The 20,946-nt window shown below is 34.8% G+C and overlaps 2 protein-coding genes across 2 annotated transcripts in view; both read left to right on the top strand.

Moving 5' to 3' along the window:
• Positions 1 to 12,059, top strand: part of fam20cb (FAM20C golgi associated secretory pathway kinase b) — a 64,634-nt gene extending 52,575 nt beyond the window's left edge. Inside the window, exons 5-10 of the mRNA XM_067369592.1 lie at positions 375 to 490; positions 3,819 to 3,999; positions 4,943 to 5,052; positions 5,451 to 5,532; positions 6,642 to 6,701; positions 9,553 to 12,059. Of these exons, the coding sequence (XP_067225693.1) occupies positions 375 to 490; positions 3,819 to 3,999; positions 4,943 to 5,052; positions 5,451 to 5,532; positions 6,642 to 6,701; positions 9,553 to 9,811 (808 nt within the window). The 3' untranslated portion in view covers positions 9,812 to 12,059. The remainder of the gene's footprint in view (positions 1 to 374; positions 491 to 3,818; positions 4,000 to 4,942; positions 5,053 to 5,450; positions 5,533 to 6,641; positions 6,702 to 9,552) is intronic.
• Positions 12,060 to 16,480: 4,421 nt separating this feature from the next.
• On the top strand, positions 16,481 to 19,242 carry foxl3 (forkhead box L3). Its single transcript, XM_067370058.1, has 3 exons — positions 16,481 to 16,678; positions 17,454 to 17,622; positions 17,918 to 19,242. The coding sequence occupies exons 1-3, from the start codon at positions 16,572 to 16,574 to the stop codon at positions 18,332 to 18,334; spliced, it is 693 nt and encodes a 230-aa protein (XP_067226159.1). The 5' UTR covers positions 16,481 to 16,571; the 3' UTR covers positions 18,335 to 19,242.
• Positions 19,243 to 20,946: the final 1,704 nt, after the last annotated feature.

The following is a 20,946-nucleotide window of genomic DNA, read 5'->3' as shown; positions in this document are numbered from 1 at the left end:
AATATATATTGCTTTGTGCAAGTTCAGTTCCATCAAGAGATACAGTAAATTCGGCAAAATTATTTGTATTATTATTTATTCAGTATGAAATATGAAATATACAGTAAGTAAAAGAGATTTGATAAGAATTATCAATTTATTATTCACAATCTATGAAGTCTATTTTATGTAGTGTAGTTTGAGCGCCCTCTACTGGTGAAAGTTATTACCAATATTACCTCCCATAATTTCTTCCCACAATTCGCTATATGAATTTGGTTATTGTATGTATTGTACTTGGTTATATGTATTTTAATTTAGTTGTAAATTTTTTTGGTTGGGTATCTGTATGTGGTATCCATGTACTAACTTATGTCTCATTGATTGATGATCAGGATCCTGGATTTCCGCCGAGTGCCGCCGGTGACTGGGCGACTGGTGAATATGACCAAAGAGATCAGAGATGTGACCCGTGACAAAAAACTGTGGAGAACCTTTTTCATTTCACCAGGTACTCATTATCCACTAGTCACTATCTCATCACTTCCATCATTATTATCAATTTAAAGGGGGCTTATCAAAAATCTGTTGTTTTGACCCATATAGCCCTGAGGCAAGATAATTTCTTATCACCAATTCTTTCTGACTTTTTTAACAGCTTTTACATTACATCTCATTTGCGCTTATCTTTAAACACTTTTATGTGGAACTTATCCTATTATCTAATCAGAGGAGACTGTGATTTTTGTCTTACTACTGTAAGAGAACCAATAGATGGTGCTGTTGGTCAATTAATTGTCAAGTGAGACACCAGCTTCAGATTTGTGCCAAATAATCCTCTTGATAGGCTGAAATTATATGTACTCGACCTTTATTGTGAAATAAATAGGTCTATTGTTACAATTAAAAATAACTTTTTTTTTCCTGTGATGGGAAAGCTGTATTTTTCAGCAGCCATTACTCCAGTTTCAGTATCATCTGATCCTTCACAAAACATTCAAATATGCTGATTTGTTGCTCAAGAAACATATCTTATTATCATTGTTTAAAACATTTGTGCTACTTGATATTTTTGTGGAAACTGTGATGCATTTTTCCAAGATTCTTTGATTGATGCAAAGTTCAAAAGAACAGAATTAATTAGAAATAGATTTTTTTTTGTAACATTATGAATGCCTTTACTGTCATTTAAGGCATCATTGTTGAATAAAAGTATTAATTCCTTAAGTCTTTTCACAAAACAAAATCTTTCCGCAAAATGTAGTGTATATTAACAAGGTCTCAATCAGAATAGTTTTTGATAAAATTATGATTATCTAATAATAGTTAAAGTTAGTAAAATGCAATTTACAGGTACACCTAATACAATGTGATAGGTTTCCGGGTGAAACCAAATATTTAACAAAAAATGTTATTTGATTAATAGTGTTTAAAGTGTTTAATATTACTAAAATAATATCTTAGTATTCAGTTTGCTATTAAACTGCATGTGATTTTTCCTTTTTAGCCAGTGTTGTAAAGTAGACTGGTCCCACTTTATATTAAGTGGCCTTAACTACTATGTACTTACATATAAAATAAGTACAATGTACTTATTGGGTTCATATTGAATTGCAAAACACTTTTTCTGCTATTGAATTGGGATACGGATAAGGTTAGGGAAAGCTTTGGTGGTATAAGTAGGTTTAAGGGTAGGGGTAAGGGTTAAGGGATGGGTCAACATTGTAGTTATAAATGTAATAACAGAAACTAATTACATGTAGGTGTTTTTCAAATATAAGTACAATGTAAAACCATGTATGTACACAATAAGTACACTGTATCAAATCATTAATTTAAATGTAAGTACACAGTAGTTAAGGCCACTTAATATAAAGTGGGACCAGTAGACTTAAAATGCTTAATGCAAGAAATGTAACACATTACATTTTTAGTTAAGGAGGATGCATGATATTTACTCATTTTCATTTATATGAAACAATATAACAATACAGAGTAAATAAACAACAATAGTGAGCTAAATATATATTGTAACTAAAAATCATTCTGAAAATCTTGCATAATAATGTCGGGAACATGCATTTGGATTTAAAGCTGAAGTCTGTAACTTTTTTTTTGGTTAAAAATGATCTAAAATCAATTGTTGAGCAAGTACATAACCATCCAGTGTCCTTACTTTAGCTCGATTCACAACGGTAAAATTAAAATAATGTTTTCTAATATAAATGGTACTGGTAGGTTTCGACAGGAAATTCGAGCATGTCGCCGTTCGTCTTTGCGTCATTACGTCACGTCTGTTTACATAAAGAACGATTCCCAGCTAGTAGGCTATATGGCATGTGAGGATGGAATCGTGGAGATCATTAACAGATCATTAACATTAATGGAATCATTAACGGATCATTTATAGCCTTTTGCAGTCCCTCCAGAAAAACACAGATTTTTTTTGTGATTGTTGCAGGCAAAAATCCTTGATTATGCGGCAGGTTTTCTTAAAAAATGCGATAGAATATACAGGATTTTTTTTGCAATTGTATGCGATGAAATTGCGGGAACTTGCAAAAACTGCGGTTTGATGAAAAATAGAGAAAAAAATTTGATTTCCCCAACACCCTGTTTTCACTAGGCTACTACCTTAATGTAAAGAGTCATTTCTTATTACTTCATATGATAAGCAAGCATACTAAATCACAGAATATTTAAGTTCTCATTCTGTTTTATTTCAGACCTTAATTAACACATGGCTCAAACTTCCGTCTGTGGTCCAACACGCAGTTGCACGCAGTGCAAAATAATTTGCCCCCACTGTCATGTAACAGCTTCGCGCTGTCTTTTGCGCTTATTTTTGTTGGCAAATGAGAATGATTTGCGTGCTTCATCATGGTATCACTGATTTCACCGCGGGGGTTTGCAGATGATGTTCACGTCGCGTAATTACGTCACTTCATAAGGTTCCCATGGCAATATGGGGAAATAATGGTGCTTTACTTGTGTGAAGTAAATGCAACATTTTTCAACTTTCTGCTAAGATATATGTGACTTTTTTGCAACGAAAATACAGGGATTATGAAATCATGCTAGCCCCGCATATTTTGCTTGCTGAAATCAGCAATTTATGCGGCGAAAGTGCGGCGTATTTGAAAAAATTCGACCCCCGCATAAATACGCGGACTTTGGCTGATTATGCGTTAAATCAGGCGATCGCATAATCGCGTTTTTCTGGAGGGACTGCTTTTCTCGCAGCAGCTGGAATAATTAAACGTCATTTTGATGGCGGATTGTATGGTATGACAAATGGACAATTAGATAGAAGTTGAAATCTACATAATACACTAAAAACAGCTGATGTTGTTAACATTAACAATTTGAGAACAAAGTATAGCAATAATAATAATTTGCACGGTTGATGTGAAATGAGCTAAGTGATCGTTAGATTTAACAGTTGTTAGTGCAATATATTTATTAATGCTTTTTTTTCCCTCAGTTAGTCAGAACAAAAGTGGCAGACATGTTACTTGTTCAGATGACATTTTCCGGTGAAAATTCTTATTTTGGTCATACTTCCAAGACTACAATCTGTGATTCCAAAGTACAGTATCCACTGGTACGGCCACACATTCTCCTCAAAACATTAGATTCATCCATGCCGAGGAGCTGTGCCGATACACAACCCACATAAAGATGATAATTCCACAAATAACTGCAATTAGTTTCAAAAAGAGATGGCAACAAAGAGGCAAAACTTACAGACTGCAGCTTTAATTTTGTCTTTAAAAGCATCATTATAAATAAACTGAACTGTTTGTTTGCTTTTTTACTACGCTTTATCATCCCTGCAGCCAATAACATCTGTTTCTACGGTGAATGTTCGTACTACTGCTCCACCGAGCATGCTCTGTGCGGGAAGCCTGACCAGATTGAGGGCTCTTTAGCAGCTTTTCTGCCCGATCTGTCCCTGGCCAAGCGCAGAACCTGGAGAAACCCCTGGAGACGATCCTATCACAAACGCAAGAAAGCAGAGTGAGGAACACATCACACTCGTCATTTAGAGAAATACAATCCAAGAAACACTACATATTAGTGTTGGGGTGCTTTCACACATGGTGCCTGGTCCGAACCCGAGTTTGCTGGATTGAATTCACATTATAGTATTTGGGTCCGAACTACGATGTGTTTGCATAATCAAAGCAGCGACAATACAGGAGAAGACGGCAAAATGCATAGTGTTGCTCACCTCATTTTTTTAACCTTTGGCTTTGTTTTCAAAGCACCAGCACATAGCTATCTACTATCTGCTGCAAATGTACTGCAAATGTTCTGAAGAACTTAGGAGTCAATTTCTGCTGAAGGTGAGCAGAAATGAGATCTTTCTCTCTGCTTGCTCTGCAAAAGTTCCATGGTCAGTCATGCTTGTCAGGAAAGTAAGTCAGAACACACAGTTTTATCAAATCATACATCATCAAAAGCAGTTCACTTCCACAATTTAGTATGATTGTTTTCATATCAGCAGCGAACTGTACCGGAGTTCACATGAACCATACCCCAGACCACCCTTTTTATACAGACTCAGGTACACACCCAAAAACACCATTCAGAAAACAGCGTTCACATCATCCAAACGAACCGAACTCTGACATAAACCCGGGTGAGCACCAAAAATGCTAGTGTGAAAGCACCCTTAAAGATCAGCTGTCATAACATGAAGCACTTTCATTGGAACAGTGCTGAAATAATGGATTTAAAGGGTGAAATATAAGACATATTCATTTTAAACTCCTGTATAGAAACATATTGATATAGTAGTGTATGATACCGCATGTTTTATGTGCTCACTTCTAATCATCCAGTTTCTCCTCTTACTATCATGATAGCCCTCAAGTGTCTTGTTACAGTGACCTTCTACATGTTGTTCTTTGTACAGTGTGTGTGTTAGTGTAAGCTAATGAGGTGTGTGTGTTTATAGGTGGGAGGTGGATCCAGATTATTGTGAAGAGGTGAAGCAGACGCCACCCTATGACAGCGGCACACGCCTGCTGGACATCATGGACATGACCATTTTTGATTTCCTCATGGGTAAGACGATTTCACAAAAACCCCAACACAGATCTTAAAACAACACTGTGTAACTTTTTTGTGTTCATTTTGTAGAATTTATATAATGAGCAAGTACATCATGAATCCATTTTCCAAAACGTGTTTTTGTCATATTCTGAATCACCTATAATAAGTGTTTATATTCAGACTGTTTCAGACAGGTCGGGTCGGCACCGCTGCGGAGTAGCACGGTAACTGTGTGACTCGTCATAGACATAAAAAGAGAGAAGTAGCTCCGGCTGCAGTGTTCTTCCGCAAGACGCGTGCAGTTCTGTTTATCAACCGCTAAAGCGTCAAAAGTTCCATGGTGTTGCTTTAAGCTGAAATTCAGCCAAGGTATTTATATAATAAATGTTAATATTTATATGTCTTCACAGGAAATATGGATCGTCATCATTATGAGACTTTTGAAAAATTTGGAAATGAAACTTTCATAATTCACCTTGATAATGGAAGAGGGTAAGACACTGTTCTCTTTTTTTCAGCTGTCATAATAAAATTAGCATCTTAAATTAATTTTTATTATTGTGACATGTGTGTGTGTGTCTGTGTGTGCTTGTATTTATTACAAAAGATGTGGAATCTTTGACTTGGACCCCACAAGGACAAAATCTTTTATAAGAGACTGAATGTTTACTATCGTCCTTCCCTACACCATACCTAAACCAGTCACAGGAACCTATCCCTAAACCTACCCGTCACAGGATGACGTAATTCTAACATTCTTATATATATATATATATATATATATATATATATATATATATATTTTTATCAGAACCAGAATTAACTTCTTGAACAGTTGGAGCTACAGTAGCTCGTCTGTTGGATTGGACAACACGGGCCAGCCTTCACTCCCCATGTGCATCAATGAGCCACCACTGTTCTTTCCTTGGACTACTTTTGATAGATACTGACCACTGCAGACCGGTAACACCCCACAAGAGCTGTAGTTTTGGACATGATCTGACTCAGTCGTCTAGCCATCACAATTGTTTCTTGTCAAAGGACAAAATGTTCAGTTGCTACCTAATATATCCCACCCACTAACAGGTGCCGTGATGAAGAGATAATCAGAGTCAATTCATCTGTCAGTGGTCATTATGTTAAGCCAGATCATTGTATATAATGTTATAAGAACGTTATAAGAACGTTATAAGGACAAATGTTATAAGAACCTTATAACATTCTTATATATATATATATATATTTATGTGTTAGAATTACATTAGGTTCCTGTGATGAGTAGGTTTATGTATAGTTTAGGGATGGGTCATACTATGATAACCTGTCAAACATTCTTATATATGATTTTTAAGATGATGTCTTTGTGGGGTCCGACTGAAGGACCGCACAACATCATAAATTCCTGATCTTACTATCTTAGTGGGGTCATTCCTATATACAAGGATGTGTGTGTGTGTGTGTGTGTGTGTGTGTGTGTGTGTGTGTGTGTGTGTGTGTGTGTGTGTGTGTGTGTGTGTGTGTGTGTGTGTGTGTGTGTGTGTGTTTTCTTAAGCATTTTCGTAAAAATGTAATTTCTGTCTGATTTGTCTCTTAATCTTCAGCTTTGGTAAACATTCTCATGATGAGCTCTCCATACTGGTGCCTTTGAGTCAGTGCTGCAGGTCAGTATTAGCATTATGAATTATTTATTATTCAGTATTTGTCTGCAAGAATCTCCAAAAGTTGTTTAGATTAAGACTGTCAAAGTGATTGTGGCATTTAACAAAAGCCATTTCACTTTGCATGGTAGAAATTAATGATCAATTTACGAGTTTGCCTGCCCATCCAGTCTTAATAGTTAGTGGTAAACAAACTTGGCTTGCTGTCCTCAAAAGAGACTCGAACCCGAGGCTTGGTTCAAGCTCCGAGCTCTGAGCTCAACCCCCTATAACGATACTACATAGAGGGAGAATGAGAGAAATAGAGATGGGGAGATGGAGGGATGCCGGAACAGGACTGAAATAATTAGGCTCCTCCCAAACCTACATTTGGAACTTCATTAAAAGCTCAAAAAATGTAAAATATCACCTGTTAGTGAAACACAATGTTATTTGCACAAACATGAATAAAAAGAGTATATAAAGTGTGGGAAAAGCTATTATGTATTATACTCTATTCTGATTGACTGGAAGGTGTGCATTAAAACCATTTAATGCACAGGTAGTTCCATTGAAGGTCGCACTGACATTCAAGTCAGAGATGGGATTGCACTGCGCACACACAGAAACATTCAGGCGTACAGAAACTTGTTATCAACACTGCCACATGACATTTAGTAATAAAATAGCTTCGCTACATTATATATCTCTGCAGTGACAGGGTAACATCGCTGTTTTTGAAGTAATTCAACTCAAAGGGCCCCTATTTTAAAGATCAAAGTACATGGTCTAAAGCGCATGCCGCAAGTGCATTTAGGGCGTGTCCGAATCCACTTTTGCTAGTTTAAGGACGGGAAAAATGGTTGGCGCATGGTCCAAAAGGGTTATCCCTATTCTCTTAATGAGTCTTAATGGGTGTGTTTGGGCATAACGTGCAATAAACCAATCAGAGTCTCATCTCCCATTCCCTTTAAAAGCCAGTTGTGCTTGCGTGGTGGATTCGCTATTTATGGCAGAATTTGCAAGCGGAAAAACTGAACGGTTCTTTGGAACCATCTACGGGAAAAGCGGATTCCACCAAAGCATTTTTATCTTTATGCCCACAATAATAATCTTTTAAATTGTAATCCTTTTATTTTTAATATTTGACATGTTTGTGTGCTGCTGTGCGTCCCCGTGTGTATAATAAGCAGAATGTACGCGCATTGTGCACCCATATATAGGCGCATATTACTAATGCACTCTTTAAAAATATATATATATTGCGTCATTGACTTTAGACCAGGTTTCAGTTGGTCAATGGTGCATTTGTTTTCAGTTAACCTCAAAATAGCAACACGCCAACAATGCGCCTGAACACACTTAGTTTTCAGACCAGCACGCCCATGGGCGCGCAAATGGGTGGAAATGCATTTGTTATTAAAACAACGTGGCGCAGGACGTGAAAATGATAACTGCGTCGGGCTGAAACTAGCAAAAAACACTTGAATTGTGCCTGGCGCCACATTGCACCGGGTGTATGATAGGGCCCAATACTTCATCATAAGTAGAGAGAGACGCAAGTAATTCACACATTCTTCTCTCTCTCTCTCGACAATTGATAATTAATTAAAATAAATGCTATAATTCATTCAAATAAATGTAATCTTACCACACTACTATATCTCTGTGTCTGATTTAAAGCAGGTAGAATGATAGTACCGTAACTCACGAAGAACCGTAGAACCACTAAAATCATTAACTGACGAAAATAACGTCTATTTTACCCTTCCAGTCAAATATTGTGCTGCAAACATCAATAACAGCTTTAAATGACCATGGTATAAGTGGTTTAATCCACGGCTAACTGTGCATTAAACATTTTTTTTCTTTTTTTCGTTTAATGCACAGATAGCCGTGGATTATCCCTTACTTATTTAATTATGATTTGAAATTATTTATATATATTATTTCTATGAACTGTTATTATAATTATGCGATCAATTGAAATTTAAAATATTTAGTCAATTGAAGTCCTAATTTTGAAATCTACAAAAAAAAAAGTTCTGTTAAAGGATTAGTTCACTTTCAAATAAAATTTTCCTGATAATGTCATCTAAGATGCCCATGTCCTTCTTTCTTCAGTCGAAAAGAAATTAAGGTTTTTGATGAAAACATTCCAGGATTATTCTCCTTATAGTGGATTTCAGTGTCCTCCAAACGGTTGAAGTTCAAAATTACAGTTTCAGTGCAGCTTCAAGGGGCTTTAAATGATACCAGATGAGGAATAAGGGTCTTATCTAGCGAAACGATCGGTCATTTTCGGAAAAAATGTAAATGTATATGCTTTATATAAACAAATGATCGCCTTCCAAGTGGTTCTGCCAAAACCGCACTTCCGTATTCTTCAAAAAGCTTACGCTGAATGTCCTACGCCTTCCTTATTACAGAAAAAATTGAACTGGCGCTGCGTTCATTCCGTAAGTAGAATAGGGAATAGGGAAACTTTTTGAAGAATATGAAAGTGCTGTTTTGGCGGAACCACTTGGAAGGCGATCATTTGTTTATATAAAGCATATATATTTAAATTTTCTCCGAAAATGACCGATCGTTCCGCTAGATAAGAGTAAGAGATAAGAGATGAACTGTAATTTTGACCTTCAACCATTTGGAGGCCATTGAAGTCTACTATAAGGAGAATAATCCTGGAACGTTTTCATCAAAAACCTTAATTGCTTTTCGACTGAAGAAAGAAAGACATGAACATCTTGGATGACATGTTGGTGAGTAAATTATCAGGGAAATTTGATTTGAAAGTGAAATAATCCTTTAAATCAATGATTGGAAATGACTTTTAGTTGTTGGTTAGTGATTTTGACTGATCTGTTTGACTCAGGGTGAGGAAGTCCACTCATTTACGGCTTCAGCTGTTGGCTAAGGAGGAGTTCAAACTGAGTGCTCTGATGGAGGAAAGTCTACAGACTGACACGCTGACTCCCATCCTCATTAGGCCTCATCTGGAGGCCATGGATCGCCGGCTGCGTCTGGTGCTCCAAGTACTTGCTGACTGCATTGAGAAAGAGGGCTACAGTAATGTAGTAGAGGACGACCAGGGCACAGAGGGCTTGAACACGGGCACAGCCCCACAGAGGTAGTGGGCACAAACTGTTCAGGTGCTCCCGGCGGGTCCTTTGAAGTCCCACCACAGATCTATAGACCATGAACGTCTTGCAAGAGATGCTCTTGTTGATAAACTTTTCTGAATTCAGTGAATTCCAAAGACTCATTCCTCAACCAATGGACCATGTGTTAAAATAAAGACACACAGTAGACAAAGAAAGAGACGGTGTTCTGCAGTCCTGCATTTATTTCATCCAAAATGTAATTCTTCACATGTAACAGCCGGTGTTATAAAGCAATGGTTCTCAACTGGTGGATCGTCACCTAAAAATGGGGTCACAGGCTTGTAAAATAACACTTAAATGCAAATAATAAAATACAATTGATAATAATAATAAAAATCATCATCATTATTATTATAGCAGATTATAATAAAATAAAATTTAACTAAAATAAAATGGATATAATAATAATAACAACAATAATAAATATTTATTCATTATAAATAGTTATTGGATATTATAAACAAAAGTTTAAAATGGTCATTTTTCTTATTCAGCCTATATCAGGTAAAAAAAAAAACAGCATTATTGGCATTAAATATTATTAGGCCAAATAATAATTTTCAGTGGGAAAAAATTATATTTTTGTTTACTTTTATATGGTAAATAACTTTGCTCCTGTGTTGCGCTGCCATTTAATATCTTATGTGAGATGCAAAGCAAAACCAGTTGAGAATCACTGTTGTAAAAGGATCTAAAGCGCATATATTTCCATGTCTTTGCAGAACATCATTTAACCAGTATTTGCTGTCCCTTTGGGAAAGTATTTGAACTTTAGAGAAATATCAACTTTTTTTTTTTTTAAAGAAATGAGCGACGGCTGTGCAGGACAGATCAACTGCTACAGTGAATGTTTGGCTGAAGTATTTGCAGCTAAAGAAGGCAGCATTTCAGTTCAAACTTATGAGGAACTACAGCTTCACAAACTCTTTCGCCGCTGTACATGACATGTGCACATTTGTCAATATGTGGACTTTCATGTCTTGAAATAAAATTCTTTATACACTCTCCATACAAGGAGGATAAGAGGAACTGTGCGTTCATATAGTAATGTATTTTTCTTGACAAAAAGCTTTGAGTTGAATGAGTTTTCTCCCAAAGGTGTCCTGTCTGTCATGTTATAGCTGATCAGAAGTTATTTATTGAAATTCATATTTATTATTCCAAACATGCCACTCAAACATTCTGTTACATAAAATCAAAAAGGTAGATTCATTTGGTACATTAAACCAGTTGCAGTATTTGTGCTAGCGAGTAGATAAGTAACAATGTGCAGTATATGTTTGAAAAAAGTTGGTTTACTGCATTTCAGAGAAATGTCCTTAACATTTAACAACTCACATCATTCTGGCTCTGCCTTTTTCAGTGAAATTTAAGGCAATATCAAAATTCAACATTCAAATATCAATATTGTCAAAGATTTTCACCCACATGTGACCTATAAATGTAGCCCTTAAATTGCACAAGGATACTGATTAAATAATGTCAAATCTATGAATGACTAGAGTTTTCATGCTATTAAAGAAAAAAATTGAAGAAAATTGCTCAGATGAGTATGTGAATGATGTTCCTAAAGCTAAGTTCCGTAGCTTTAGACTTTTTTACCACACTAAATAAAAAATAATTTAAAAATCTTTTTCCAATTTTTATCCATTTAGAACCATAGAACAGTTTTAGAAATGACACAGCCCTTAAAGAAACAGTACATGACAGTTAACTGACGCATGAATACCTCTTGGTGTAGTCGTCAGCAGTAGCACAGAGGTCATGTTAGTTTTGCTGATTGAGCTTTTCTCTTAGTTTAATTTTGAATATATGATATGCTCCAGCGTATGTATAGACATGCATGTACATTTTAACATTCAGTGTCTTTTTAGTTCAGGGTGGGAAGGATGTGGGTGTTTATGTCCAGCTTTCTACAGCCTTTGTTGTACTACAAAACACATTTCTACAATCTGCTGAAAACGTTCTGTAAATACCATGTGAATCCAGTGCCTGTGCAATTAGAGAAATACTTGAATTGTGGAGATGTGAGAGTAATCAGCAGAATAAATGTGGTTTATTATACTATGGCTACATTGCAATTTCATACAATTTGTTGTTTTCTTTATAGGTACAGTTAGTATTTTCACATTTTCAGAGGATTACAGTATGTTTTGCTGTTGCTGTCATTTTGTCTCTTAACTGGGCTTTTTGTTTCAGTTTTTCCCTTTGTTATGGTGCAATAAACAGAGATTAAACAAACTGTTGTATACAGATAATCTCTTTTTTAAATATAACTTATATGATTAAATAGACTGCTTTTCACTTTTTTTCATAGAAAATGTGACAGATCATTAGCTGACACTTTACAATAAGGTCTCATTTGTTTAATGCATTAACTAACAATGAGCACTTTAGTCTTACAGCATTTATTAAAGGGTTATTTCACCCAAAAATGAAAATTCTGTCAGTTATTACTCACCCTCATGTCGTTCTACACCCATAAGTTCTTCGTTCATCTTCAGAACACAAATTAAGATATTTTGATTAAATCCGATGGCTCAGTAAGGCCATTGAAAATCTCAAGATCCATAAAGGTACTAAAAACATATTTAAAACAGTTCATGTGAGTTCAGTGGTTCTACCTCAATATTTAAAACGAATATTTTTTGTGCACCAAAAAAAAAACACCTTTCAACAATATAGTGATGGGCGATTTCAAAACACTGCTTCGGAGCTTTACGAATCAAAACAGCAATTCGGAGCGCCAAAGTCACGTGATTTCAGCAGTTCAGTCATTTGATAGGAGATCCGAATCACTGATTCGATTCATAAAGCTCCGAAACAGTGTTTTATTGTCGCTTTATAATATTAAGGTAGAACCACTGAACTCACATGAACTGTTTTAAATATGTTTTTAGTACCTTTATGGATCTTGAGAGTTTCAATGGCATTGCTGTCTATAGAGGCCTCACTGAGCCATCGGATTTAATCAAAATATCTTAATTTGTGTTCTGAAGATGAACAAAGGTCTTAGGGGTGTAGAAAACGACATGAGGGTGAGTAATAAATGATATTATATTCATTTTTGGGTGAACTAATTCTTTAAGATATTTTTTATGAAATCCAAGAGGTTTCTGATCCCCAAGTGAAAGCAACTAAATTACCACATTCAAGGTCAAGAAAAGTAGTAAAGACATTAAAATAGTCTATGTGACTACAGTGATTCAACCTTAATGTTATGAAGCAACGAGAATACTTTTTGTGCGCAATAACAAAACAAAAATAATGACTTTATTCAACATTTCCTTCTCTTTTGCACACAAAAAGTATTCTCGTCACTTCATAACATTAAGATTGAACCACTGTTGTCACGTTGACTATTTTAAGAATGTCTTTACTACTTTTCTGGACCTTGAATTTGATAATTACGTTGCTTTTTCTTGGGGATCAGAAACCTCTTGGACTTAATCAAAAATGTCTTAATTTGTGTTCCAAAGATGAACAAAGGTCTTATGGGTTTGGAAAGACATGAGGGTGAGTAGTAAATGACAGAAATGTAATTTTTTGAGTGTACTAACCCTTTAATCTTTGTTAAAGGTGCCCTAGAATAAAAAATTGAATTTACCTTGGCATACTTGAATAACAAGAGTTCAGTACATGGAAAAGACATACATTGAGTTTCAAACTCCATTGCTTCCTCCTTCTTATGTAAATCTCAAAGAAATTTGTCCAACTGATCAATCATCTTTAGATCAGCTAATGACCACCAGTTACAATTAAAGTGATTAGAAAAATTCTAGGCTGTTAATATGACATGGTTATACTGTATATTAGCTCATAATGGTAATTAATGATCATAATCCATCTGAACAGTTTTAAAAACAGTCCAACTTTAACACAGGCTAAAATGGGACTGTATTTAAAATAGAGCCTCAGAAATAATTAGATTTAGGTTCATTAATGTAAGTAATGCAGATGTTGATAATGCTTTAAAGTATTTAACGACAGGTATCGTGAAGTGTTACTGAGCCCAGGAATTTGTTTTATGTTGGAGGTCCATGAGTTTGCTAAGCAGTTCCTGTAAAGGTTAAAAACTTCTACACTACGATTATAAAGTAAATAAATAAAATATTTTCAAAATATTAGAGAAAAGGTATTTGAAAAAAAAGGTATTCTTTCAAATAAAAAGGAGCTGAAAATTATATTCAGTAACACAATAAATATACATTGATGTATTTCATGTAGATTTTGTAATTTAAATAGGCTATATAAGCCTAAACATGTTAAATGCCTATATGCAGGTCAGTGCATTCAGAGGCATAAATCCATTGTAAATTAAATATATTGAATGCTATACCTTCAGAACCTTTAGAACTAAATTGTCATATACAATATGCTAGTGCAAGTATATAACAATTAGTTCAAACTTTGACCTGTGGAGGGCAGTAATACACTTAGCAGTGTCTACACTGCCGGAATTCTAATAGAGAAGAAAAAGAAGAGAACTAGTTTAAGATGGGCATTTATGGTTAAAACATATATCATTTTTTATTTTTATTTTTTTAGAAAATGAGCGATGGTTTCTCTAGATAAGACCCTTATTCCTCGTATGGGATCATGTAGAACACTTTGAAGCTGCACAGAAACTGTAATTTTGACCATTGAAGTCCACTATATGGAGAAAAATCCTGGAATGTTTTCATCAAAAACCTTAATTTCTTGTCGGCTGAAGAGAGAAGGACATGGACATCTTAGATGACATGGGGGGTGAGTAAATTATCAGGAAATTTTAATTTGAAAGTGAACTAATCCTTTAAGTCCAATTTATTCTGTTGAATCAGTTCGTCTTAAACGGTCATCCTCTCAAAAAAAGTCTAGCGAATCGGTTCATCTAAACGGTCCTCTCATGTGTAGCTTTAAAAGTCTGATTCATTCAAGTGAATCACTTCGTTCGGAAGGTTCGTAATGAAAAGATTCACCAATTCGAGTCCCATATGGCATTTCTTTTTTCTTTTTGTAGTGGACTATTTAGTTCATCATGTCTAATTAAATATCCCAGTTAAATATTTGAGCAATATTCTAGTTTTTTTATAGCCTATAATTTATATTTATAAATGTGTCTTGTTTAGGCTGATTCAAAATATAGGCCTAATAGGCTAAACAAAAAACATTATTTCTGTCCAACAAACATAGAACAATATACCTACTTGGATAACATTTTATATTTTAGATATAAACTGATGTTTACAGTAGAAATCAAAATTGAGTAGGCCTAAATATTTTTGAAATTATAGACGCTTCGAATAAAGATTATATCAATCGGTGGCAACAAGTGACTGATAAAAAATATTATTTTTTTATTTAATCATTTATTCAAGAGATTCCTTCAAAAATGCTAATTTGTCCAGAAATGAAACTGGACTTTATGAGTGAATCCTTGAATCATCTATTCAAACATATTTTTTAATAATTAATTCAAATTGAATATTTTTAAATAGACTGCAGCGATTATAATTTTGTCCGAACCATTATCTTGTTTAGTTTAGTATATTTGACAAAAAACAGAGGTCCACTCTATTTCACCAAGGTCCACCCACTTTAAGATTTCTGGCCTCGCCACTGATATACCTAACATTTGGTACAACAAAATATAGAGAAATGCATTCATTTTAAATATCTGGGGCAGTTTTGCCTCGAGCCCTGGCTAATGTCTGACCCTGATGCACAGTGTTTTTGCGCTGGTGCAGTAATGGTCTTCTGTGAGTCTGGTCTGGGGGGACAGGGACCACTAATCGGACTGCAGTAATCAGAGCGGCCGCAGACGGTCCAGCAGAGGAAACGGCGTCATGGGAACGGACCGGGATTCCGCAGGGACCGTTATCAGATCGCACTCTCTGTGCACTCAGAGTCAGACAGGAAACGCCACATGAGCGCAAATATCTGTGTGATCATTACTCGCGTTTGTTAACTTCATTTAAAACGAAATAACGCAAAACAACTGGACGTTAATCCTCGATTATATCAAAATCATATCAATATATCAAATCAAGGCCAAATTTCGACGAAGCGTAGAGACTATAACTAAAAAAGAACGATTTTTGTCCACAATGTCCGAGCTGTGTCCAAACAAGGCAGCGAGATCGATCTCAGGCCACACACAGACATCTCGCGCCGCGGGCTGTTTGCTCGTGTTTCTCAGTCCCTCACATGCCACTTAATGTTCTTTTGAACACACATCCCCTTTTTAGTCACGGAAACACAATTTATGGCTATTATGTCGCATTATAGATTGCATCTACAGAAGCCAAGAGTTGTTGCCGAGAGATATGTGATTCAAGGGGCCACAACTTTTGAGAGGAACACAAACAACCTGAAAGAGTTAAGACTAAAGACACGACAAACATGTTTGTTAATGTTTAATTCGTCATTCAATTATAGTTAAGAGGGTCAGACTATAAAAAGAAACACGACACAAAACAAAACATCGAATCCCGAGTAGGACTGGACCACCCAGAATCAAAGAGTGAATGAGTGACTAGAGTTTGTTGATCACGCCCCGGGTTCAGACGTTTACAGTAGTTCCAGTCATGTACGCCCATTACATGAGCATCTGAGCAGCAGCCGGTCACTTCCACAACACACACACTCACACACACTTCTCATGAGAGCTGCTTCATTTGTCTTGGCCAGCTAGAGCCTTTTTTTATCATTATAAATCACCAAGGCTTGCCACCCTGGACGTCTTAGGATGTTTGACAGCTCGCAATATCCTTATAACTGTTTTAACTATGATGGAGAAGGATATCCCTCTTGTGGCACAGATGAAGAGAAGAAAGTGTGTCGTCCGGCTTACAGGTATTTCAGTATTATTATTATTATTATTATTATTATTATTACTTTTTAATTATAGGATATACAAATAATTTATTTAAGCACTTTTACCATTATTTTCTAAATTAAAGTAAATACTTTGTTGTAAAAGTTGTCGATTTTTAATATTTTGTTAAAATATATTTTTAAATACTTTGTTTTGTCTTGTATTTTTATTATTTTATATATTTAAAAGAAAAATAAAACCTAATAAGGAAAAGTTTTGAGCATAATAGGCCTATGTATAAGTAATTAATGAAAGTTTATTATATTATATTATATTATATTAGGCTATATTATATATTATATTATATTATATTATATTATATTATATTATATTATATTATATTATATTATATTATATTATATTATATTAATAATATCAAATCATTTTAAAGTTATAATTTATCATATAGGCTGTATACTATGTAAAATAACAACAATATGTATTATGTAATAATAATTGACTGTACTTATTCAATGAATGGGATATTATGACAATAAGTTTATGCTGTCTTGATCAGTGAAGACTTGCAAATATTGTAAGCTTTTGCAATGTTAGCTAGATTAAAACGGGTTTCAGAACATTTAAAGCATATTATTTTCTTAGTTTTTATTAATTATTTATGTGTGTGGGTGTGTGTGAATGATTACAAATGAGATCTCTAATTCCCTTAAATTAGGGGATACAAGCCTCTTTGAAGGGACAAATTTTCTCGGACTCTTTCTCTGACATGCGTTCTCTGTCTCTCTCTATTAGTTACATTGCACTAATAGCGATGGCTATACAGCAGAGCCCAGAGAACAAAGTTACCCTATCTGGAATCTACGAGTTCATCATGAAGAGATTTCCTTATTACAGATCCAACCAGAGGGCTTGGCAAAACTCAATTCGTCATAACCTCTCTCTAAACAGCTGCTTCATAAAGGTATTACGGAGGCTGGATGTGTGTGCTAAAACCTAAACGCAAAGTACCTAGATTGAAAAAAATAATAATAATAAGTGGATGAACAATTTTCATTATATAAATATAAGCAGATTGTTTTGTTATGCTGCGCACCCAGGCATGACTGGAAGTTCTGAAATCTGTGCTCAGTTGCAACAAACGTTTTAAGAAAAAGTAAAGAAAACCCACAGTTATAATTGCAAGGGCATTATTACTAATGGTTTTCTTAACTTTAGGGGTTTGCTGTAACTGGCTGCTGATTACATGTTTTCCTCAGGTGCCCCGTACGGAAGGTAACGAGAAAGGAAAAGGTAATTACTGGACGTTCGCCACAGGCTGCGAGTCCATGCTGGACCTCTTTGAAAATGGCAACTTTCGTCGCCGCCGCCGCAGACGCAACTTAAAAATGGGCCTGAAGGAGCCAGCCGAACCCTTTGTTGCCATGGACACTCATCAGGGCGTTGCAGTAAGATCCTCGGATTCAGATTCTTTCTGCCCTGTGAACACTAGTCACAGACCGGCCCAAAACAACCCACCCCTCAGTAAACCTGAGCCCGAGATCAAATTCAGCATTGACTATATTCTGTCCACGCCGGACCCGCTGCCAGGGTTCAGAGCCCCTAACAGTGTAGCTGGAGCTGTGATCCACCACCTGGAGCCGCAACATCTCAATCTACACTTCTGGACCATGTAACCTTAACCATAGAACAAATTCAGTAAATACCTGAAAAAGACAAATTAAGCTTCAATAGTATGCAAAAAGTCCTTCCCATAATGCAAATTGGCTTGTCAGTAGGCACATGCAGTTTATTGTGTGCTAGTGCTCTCGTCAGTAAGTCTGCTGTCACTCATGTTAGCAAAGCTGTTAAATAAGAATACACAAAGTAACTTATGAGTAGGCCTATAGATTTATTTAAGGATTAATAATAAGAGTTTAAGGATATATATATTTCAGTATAATGCTCACTTTGAAAAGGTCACTTCGTCATGAATTTTTGAAGGCATAGACATAGATTCTGATGAAATCAGTCAATTAGATGGTAACACTTTATTTTACAGTGTTACACATGTTACATGTAGTTACTATAGTAATAACCAGAAATTATGCATAATTACATGCAATTAACCCTAAACCTAACCAAACCCCAATCCTCCTAACCCTATAGTCAGTGTATGTAGTTATTATTACTCAGTACGTAAGTGCATAAATACACTGTAACAAGGATGCTTTAAAATAAAATGTAACCAATTAGACTTTTAATGTCAAACATAGATAACACTTTACAATATGGTTCCATTTGTTAACATTAGTGAACATGGAATAACAACAGAAAATACTTTTAAAGCATTTATTAATCTTACAATTTTTTTTTTAACATTTACTAATGTATTATTGGTTACATTTTATTTTAAGGTGTCCTTGTTACAGTGTAATTATACATTTAAGTACTGAGTAATGTTAATTAACTAGCTACATGTACATACTATAGGGTTATGATTAGAGTTTGGATTAGAAATTCATTGCATGTAGTTATGCCTAATTTATAGTTACATGTAACAAGGTCGCTGTAAAATAATGTGTGGTAAAACTATTTTAGTGTTGTTACATGTTACATATACTTACTGTATAGTAATAACAGTAAATTATACATAATTACATGCAACTAACCCTAAACCAAACCCTCTTAACCCTAAATATATAGTAAGTACTGTTAGTTAATATTACTCAGTACTTAAATGTATAATTACACTGTTTACACTTTACAAAGTTACACTTTATTTTAAGGTGTTAATATTACAGTGTAATTATACATTTAAGTACCGCGTAATAACAATTGACTACATGTACTTACTATAGTGGTAAGGTTAGGATTAAGGTTTGGTTTAGGGTTAATCACATGTAATTATGCATAATTTATGGTTATTACTACAGTAACGACATGTAACGTGTAACTAAAATAAAGTGTTACCAAATAAAGTGTAACCTAAAGTTTTACAGCATTATTAAAAACAAAAGCTTTATCTGTTAATATTTTTTAATGGACCTGAACGAACATAAACATGACTAACATGATATGAGTTAGGATTACTGTTAACTAACGTTAACAAAGATTAATAAATGCTGTAACAAATGTATTGCTCATGAAATCTAAAGTTAACTAATAGGACTTTACTACCAATACATAACTCACGATTTAATTTTCCTCTAGTAAAAACGGTATAAACCACAAATCTCATGCTCACCTGAGGTGTGTTGGTGTTTCGGACATGGGTTTGTAGTTAGTGAAGTGTTTGCAAACAAATGCGCTAACATAGCTATGGGGTTAGTGTAATCAGCATTCCCTGCTTACTGCACAACTGCTGAGCGACTCTATTGTTTACATATGTTGTTTATAATGTGTATCATTGGCCCTTGACAGTCTGTGATCCGTATCAATCACTGATAGACTGAGCACATGCTCCCCTGGGCAAAAACAGAGCTCTCCATATCTAAAGCCCTCCCCGGGGTGTTTTTTGCTTTTGATGTTTTATTTGGGCATCTCTGTTTATTTTAAAGCATCTTTAAACTTTGGACAAAGATGATTTCAGAATGACAGTTTTTCGAAAGGAAAAAGTGAGATGTGCTACACTATTCTCAGTCCTAATATTCTTGTTTGGCTGATTCAGTTGCAGTGTCTCATAGCCTTGAGTTTATTTATATATACAGTCAAGCCAAAATTTATTCAGACACCTTGAACATCTCATTCATTAATACAGTTTATTCTCTATAGTTTTAAAAAATGGTAATAAAATATGAAAAAATCTCAGAGTTAAACTGTGTCAGAAAAAAATAGATAGCACTTAAGCAAAACATGGTCAGGTCAAAGTGTCAGAATAATTTCTGGTTCCAAATTTTTATCAATTTTACTGGTAGAGAAGAATTTTTGGGTTATAATATGTCACAGTTTACTTGATTTACTTACATAAATGAACTATAGTGTCCTGCACCCACTAGAAAAAAAATATATCAAAAATGTCTAAGTAAGTTTTGGTTTGACTGCATATATATATATATATATAACATCTGTTAAATTGGTAGGTTTATAGGAGCAATGCTTAGATCTACGATATATTGTTTAAATGCCAATATAAGGCAATAAAGCAGTAATTATTGAATATATTGCTTAAGGCCTCATTTCTTCCAGTCAACAACATTCAAGATTCAAGATTTGAGAAAATCTTCTATTTATATTCTAATCTTCTAATAATTCTATAACAGATATTCAGACATTAAAATATTCTAAAAAAATGTGTGATATAATTAAA

The sequence above is a fragment of the Chanodichthys erythropterus genome, chromosome 19 (assembly GCF_024489055.1).
Source record: "Chanodichthys erythropterus isolate Z2021 chromosome 19, ASM2448905v1, whole genome shotgun sequence".
Taxonomy (NCBI): domain Eukaryota; kingdom Metazoa; phylum Chordata; class Actinopteri; order Cypriniformes; family Xenocyprididae; genus Chanodichthys; species Chanodichthys erythropterus.
Note: the sequence above shows the minus strand (reverse complement) of the source record. Positions and strands in the feature narration are given on the sequence as shown.